This window comes from Musca vetustissima, unplaced genomic scaffold (assembly GCF_032173495.1).
Source record: "Musca vetustissima isolate MV318-11 ecotype Yass unplaced genomic scaffold, APGP_CSIRO_Mvet_v1 utg63507, whole genome shotgun sequence".
Taxonomy (NCBI): Eukaryota; Metazoa; Arthropoda; class Insecta; order Diptera; family Muscidae; genus Musca; species Musca vetustissima.
In genome coordinates this window covers 1-7,211 of record NW_026881172.1, presented here as the reverse complement: position 1 = coordinate 7,211, position 7,211 = coordinate 1, and the positions used below count along the sequence as shown (strand labels likewise).

The 7,211-nt window shown below is 31.0% G+C and overlaps 1 protein-coding gene across 1 annotated transcript; it reads left to right on the top strand.

Annotated features, from left to right (window-relative positions):
* The first annotated feature begins 278 nt into the window (after positions 1-278).
* On the top strand, positions 279-1,160 carry LOC133327201 (uncharacterized). Its single transcript, XM_061535765.1, has 5 exons — positions 279-328; positions 399-592; positions 669-748; positions 829-995; positions 1,077-1,160. Exons 1-5 carry the CDS (start codon positions 281-283, stop codon positions 1,137-1,139), a joined length of 552 nt encoding a protein of 183 aa, XP_061391749.1. The 5' UTR covers positions 279-280; the 3' UTR covers positions 1,140-1,160.
* The last annotated feature ends 6,051 nt before the right edge of the window (positions 1,161-7,211 follow it).

Here is a 7,211-nt window from a genome sequence, read left to right as displayed (position 1 = left end):
ATGTGTCATTTTTACATATTTTGGAAAAGCAGCAAAAACATCGATTATATGGTTGCCAGGTTCCCTACATTGGAAATACTCTATGTGGCTTAATTATGGTTTTAGTTCGAAACAGATATGGCTCTAGCCCCGAAATCACCTGACTTGACAATCTTTGAGTAGTTTCCTAAAAATCTCTTGCACCCTTTGAAATAGTGTTGGCAACCCTGTTTATGCACTTGTTTGTAAGGGTAACTATTTTGTCAGAACTTTATCTGATTAGTAGTGTTTATACTTTAAAATGAGTCGGTCGTCTGCTCTAAGCGTGACTTTAAAAATTCTCCAGCTGGTAAGTCGGACGTAACGAGGAAGGAGGGAAATTTGTAGTTTAATTGTCAACCTTTTCCTCTACGATGTAGATCACCTGCGTGGCGGCTCTGATTTACAAGAAGCTTACCGATAATCGTGCACGCATGACCCAGAGAATCCAACAGAAAAGTCTCAACGAATGGAATCTATTGCAGAATGTAAGCTGGTCGCAAGAGGGCAGTGACTTCAGCATATTCACCTATGCAGGTTACACCTTTATAATAGCCGTGTGTTTGCTGGAAAGGTAACAACTGGCAGGGTGTGGTCAGCTTAGCTGAGTAGCAGATCGAATAATGCATTCCATTTTATTTTTTTTTCAGATTCATTAACTATCGTAAGATACCCAGCACCACAGATACTCTGTTCTTGAGATTTGGTATGATAATATTTTGCCTTCAAGGTTAGTGAAATCGGAAAATTTTCACAGACCCTCATTAATGTAATATGTGTGGGAAATAATTGTGGTCTCTACACTTTCAGGTATTATGGTCTTCTACACAGTGGAATATGTCCATGAGAATATCCAATTGAATGCTTTGGTCTTGGGTGCGTTGAGTTTTCTGGTGGCCATTCTCTTCTTCCTGGAAGATTGTTGCACCGCAAGGAGCCTGCGTCGGGACAACAAATTCATACAAACCGAAACTTTGGTAGGTAATTAGAAAAACCATAGTTTTCGGCTAAGATGATGACGATGTGACGTCTGTCTGTCCTTCAATAATTTTTTATAGAAACCCATCTCTTCCATACCGATTAAACCCACCGATGACGATGTGTTGCATACGTATGTTTGAAGAGACTGGCAGTTGTTGTTTTTGTAATATTTTTTATAAATAAAAAAATTCTTAAAAAAATCGATAAAATGTTCAATTTAAAAATTTAAGTAATTATGGATAAAATTTTCTATGGGAAAATTTCAACGATTATCGATAAAATTTTCTATAGGAAAATTTCAACGATTATCGATAAAATTTTCTATAGGAAAATTTCAACGATTATCGATAAAATTTTCTATAGGAAAATTTCAACGATTATCGATAAAATTTTCTATAGAAAAATTTTAACGATTATCGATAAAATTTTCTATAGAAAATTTTTAACGATTATCGATAAAATTTTCTATAGAAAATTATTAACAATTATCGATAAAATTTTCTATAGAAAATTTTTAACGACTATAGAAAATTTTTAACGATTATCGATAAAATTTTCTATAGAAAATTTTTAAAGATTATCGATAACATTTTCTATAGAAAATTTTTAACGATTATCGATAAAATTTTCTATAGAAAATTTTTAACGATTATCGATAAAATTTTCTATAGAAAATTTTTAACGATTATCGATAAAATTTTCTATAGAAAATTTTTAACGATTATCGATAAAATTTTCTATAGAAAATTTTTAACGATTATCGATAAAATTTTCTATAGAAAATTTTTAACGATTATCGATAAAATTTTCTATAGAAAATTTTTAACGATTATCGATAAAATTTTCTATAGAAAAATTTTAACCATTATCGATAAAATTTTCTATAGAAAATTTTTAACGATTATCGATAAAATTTTCTATAGAAAATTTTTAACGATTATCGATAAAATTTTCTATAGAAAATTTTTAACGATTATCGATAAAATTTTCTATAGGAAATTTTTAACGATTATCGATAAAATTTTCTATAGAAAATTTTTAACGATTATCGATAAAATTTTCTATAGAAAATTTTTAACGATTATCGATAAAATTTTCTATAGAAAAATTTTAACGATTATCGATAAAATGTACTATAGAAAATTTTTAACGATTATCGATAAAATTTTCTATAGAAAAATTTTAACGATTATCGATAAAATTTTCTATAGAAAATTTTTAACGATTATCGATACAATTTTCTATAGAAAATTTTTAACGATTATCGATACAATTTTCCATAGCAAATTTTTAACGATTATCGATAAAATTTTCTATAGAAAATTTTTAACGATTATCGATACAATTTTCCATAGAAAATTTTTAACGATTATCGATACAATTTTCTATAGAAAATTTTTAAGGATTATCGATAAAATTTTCTATAGAAAATTTTTAACGATTATCGATAAAATTTTCTATAGAAATTTTTTAACGATTATCGATAAAATTTTCTATAGAAATTTTTTAACGATTATCGTTAAAATTTTCTATAGAAAATTTTTAACGATTATCGATAACATTTTCTATAGAAAATTTTTAACGATTATCGATAACATTTTCTATAGAAAATTTTTAACGATTATCGATAAAATTTTCCATAGAAAATTTGTAGCGATTATCGATAAAATTCTTCAATAATTTGTTTTATATAGAAAATTTTATCGATAATCGCTAAAAATGTCTATAGAAAATTTTATCGATATTCGCTCAGATATTCCTATTCCTTCCACTGTGCTTCGATTTTTTTATAGTTTCCCTTAAATGATGTACTAACATCCGCTTTTATTCATAGACTATCCAATTTCATGCTTCATCAGGCATCCTTTTGCGTATTAATAATAAATTCGATTACGAAAAACAATAGCCTATAGAAAGGATGCCAGACAGGCATACCTTCTGTCAGGATGAAACGTATGAAAATTCTTATCCTTATTAAAAAACACACACATACATACCCGTATGTATGTAAGGAATTTGAGTAGCCTCTCAACACCTTCAAACTTGAGATAGACCTTTGTCATAGAAATTCGAAACAAATTTTGCCTAAATTTTAACAAAATTAAGTTTCGCATTTTAACAACTGTGGAAAAAAATCGAAAAGAAAAATCAGCCCTTTTTAGAACCACTTTTCCATTTTTGCAAAAAAAGGCTACGGAAAACTTTTCATATGTGTGAAAAACAAAACATTTCACTTTCCTATCGATTCGAAGTAAAAGTTAAATGGATTGAGATGAGCGGCAGAAAAGCCTTTTTACATCCTGGTCCCCAATACCAGAAACGTGCCGGGAATAAACAAAGTTAACTCTCAGCCCCCACACCTCCCTCCAACTGCCTCCATTTGAAGTGCTGCTTGAATTTTTATGCCAAGTTATGTGGCATAGATTTTTATAAGAAATAAAAGTTGGGAAGGGGGTAATGGTAGGATGGGGGTGCTATGAGGATATGTGCTGTTAAAGGGTGGTTTTTTTCCTGATTCGCCTTTCATCTGCCAGTTAAGTGTGTGTGTTTGTAACCTAAAAACGCAACTAACCATACCAAACATCCTCTAAAGTCCTTGAAGCCCCCATCCCGATGCTTTAACTGCCTTCAAATGGTTTCACTTTCATCATGACGTTGTAATAAACAACAACGACAACAACAAAATAAAAGTTCTACACCTTTCCGATGATTTTTTCATGCGCAATATATAGAAAATATTTGTTGGATTACAGGATGTTGGTGTTGTTGCTGCTCTTTTAATAATGTATGGTAATATTAGAGGGAGTCGAAATATATAAACATTTTTCTATGAAAAATTCTATCGATAATCGATAAAATTTTTCTATGAAAAATTCTATCGATAATCGATAAAATTTTACTATGAAAAATTCTATCGAAATTCGCTAAAATTTTTCTATAGAAAATTTTATCGATAATCGTTAAAATTTTTCTATAGAAAATTTTATCGATAATCGTTTGCAAAAACAAAAAAAAAAGTTAACATTTTTCTATAGAAAATTTTATCGATAATCGTTAAAATTTTTCTATAGAAAATTTTGTCGACAATCGTTAAAATTTTTATCGATAATCGCTAAAATTTTTCTATAGAAAATTTTATCGATAATTGCTAAAATTTTTCTATAGAAAATTTAATCGATAATTGCTAAAATTTTTCTATAGAAAATTTTATCGATAATCGCTAAAATATTTCTATGGAAAATGTTATCGATAATCGCTAAAATTTTTCTATAGAAAATTTTATCGATAATCGCTAAAATTTTTAATGAAAATTTCTATCGATAATCGCTAAAATTTTTCTATATAAAATTTTATCGATAATCGCTAAAATTTTTCTATAGAAAATTTTATCGATAATCGCTAAAATTTTTCTATAGAAAATCTTATCGATAATCGCTAAAATTTTTCTATAGAAAATCTTATCGATAATCGCTAAAATTTTTCTATAGAAAATCTTATCGATAATCGCTAAAATTTTTCTATAGAAAATTCTAGCGATAATCGCTGAAATTTTCCTATAGAAAATTCTAGCGATAATCGCTACAATTTTTCTATAGAAAATTTTATCGATAATGGCTAAATTTTCTTTAATGGATATTTTAACAATTTCTTCAGCTTCACCACCTACCCTCCCTAATGTACCCTCTCATGTTTCCTTTTTCTTCTATGTATGAGCCTGCATGTGTGTGTGTAATCGAGAAAATTAAAGTCCCTTAAGTCCTGGCATGTGTTGAGCTTAAATATGTTAAGGGTTTTTTGTTCCTTTTCTCGTTTTAGTGTCGTTGTTGTTTTTTTCTGTTGAAATGTTAACATGAATATCTGCAGTTTCATTGGCATTCCCTTACAGCTTGTAACTCGCCCATACCTCAATTTGTTGGAAGAAAATACCTAATAAAAACCAATTGCCAAATAACTTTACACAGAGAGTAGAGGCGACTAACCAACGAATTATCATTATTTGAGAACTTTTAAAGGGTGTAGTTTTTAAGGATTTTTTTTTTGGGACTACTTGAAGCTTGGATTTTTGATAGTGAATTATTTTTCCAAGGTCTTCAAACAAATCCGTAAAAATTCAATTTCACACTCTTTTTGAAAACCCTCGAATTAAGTAATTTTCAACAACAACAATGTTGAGTGGCCATTAATTTTAGTTCTCAAAAGTGTCCACTTCATTCATTCTTTTTTTGCGGAACGTAAATTTATTGATTGTTAAAAAAATCCTTTAATGAACTTATGGTCAATAAAAAAGACCTGAAATGATGAGACCGAATCGTTAAACTGAGCCCTTCAAACAATGTTGCCAGCACATTGTGTTAAGTCAAGGCGCTAAATGACACTTTATTACCTCACTCTCTCTCTCTCTCTCTCGTTCAAAAGCTTTTTATGAGCTGCTCAGATGGATGGAGTACTGGCTGGTCTGGGAAGCCAACATGTTCTGTGGCTAAATGAAAATATCCATAATCTGGACACATTTTTCTTGTCCGCTTCAGATAACAGATTATTAAAATATTTAATGGTCATATCCGATCCGACACGACTCGACATGCATGCATGCAGTCGTTGAGTGTCCGGCAAACAAGGCATAAGTTCGTCGTTATGGCACTTCAGCTATGGCTGAAATGTTTAAGGGCTTCCAACAGGTATGGGCCAGAATTACAAAGTGATGAGAGGGGATGAAGGGAAAATTAATGTCACGTCATACATAAGCCACACTTCCTGCTGCCTCTCCTACTTCTCCCCATCCTCCATTCCTCACAAGATTAAATAAAAATAAGATGCTAAAAATCACCATAAAAAAACCTCAAACAAAAATACTTTGTTGAGGATATTCCAACATTTATCACCTGCAATACGCATCCCGTATATCTGTCAAGGATGACCATAAAAAAGTGACGATGATGATAATGATTAACTATTCGATATCCATTACAACAATTTTAAGGATATCGATATAAAAATGATGATAAAGTTGAATTCACTCGACCATATCAATCTCTGCCATCGTTGACATTGTTGACCAGGGCCCGTTAAAAGTTAATCTGATGTCTGCCGGAACATGATGTTTCCCCCTGCTGTCATGCATGTGTGTGTAATCAAATAAATATCGAATATGACCATCCTGCAGACCGAACGATGTTCAATTATGTTTTTATGTTTCGTGTCGTTTATTTGTCGTTCAGGTGAGGACTCTGCGTGTCCATTGAGGTGAACTGCTCAATTATGGCTGTATGTAAAAAATAAATGTTATTGATTTAATATTTCCAAAGGGGGCGAACAGGAAGGAGGACCAGAGAAAATCAATAGTGTATGGTAGATTAAGAAAGCAGGACTTTTTGAAAAGTGAATTTTTTTAAGGACTAAATGATATAATCTAGTATAAATCGGTTTAAATTTCGATATAGCTTCCGACCGATGTCATGTAAATGGTACGCCAAAGGCTGAAAGTTCGTTCGAATGCCACGAAATTTTCCACAGCATACTGAATTGAGCCCAAAATATCGTGTGTAAAGTTTTATGGAAATCGATTTAGATTTCGATATAGCTCCCACATATATCATCGTCCTATTTTGGTGCACCAAAGACCCAAAGTTTGTCCGATTACGACGAAATTTTGCACAGCATTATGAATTGGGATTAGAATAGCGTGTATAAAATTTAATTGAAATCGGTTCAGATTTCGATATAGCTACCATATATCATTTCGACCGATTTCTGGTGAATGGGTCACCAAAGAATTAAAGTTTGTCTGATTGAGACGAAATTTTGGATAGATGACTGAATGTAGCCTAGATTAATGTGTGTTAAGTTTTGTTAAAATCAGTTGAGATTTCGATATAGCTCCCACATATAACATCGTCCGATTTCAGGTAAATGGTGCACCAAAGACCCAAAGTTTGTCCGATTACAACGAAATTTGGTACAGATCACTGAATTGGGTCTGGAATGATGTGTGTTAAGTTTTATTGAAATCGGTTCAGATTTTGATATAGCTCCAATAAATATTTTCATCCGATTTCTGGTAAATGGTACACCAAAAACCCAAAGTTCATTCGATTGCCACGAAATTTTGCACAGCGTACTAAATTAAGTCTATAATAGTGTGTGTTAAGTTTTATGGAAATCGATTCAGATCTCGATATACCTCCCATATATAATTTTAATCCGATTTCATA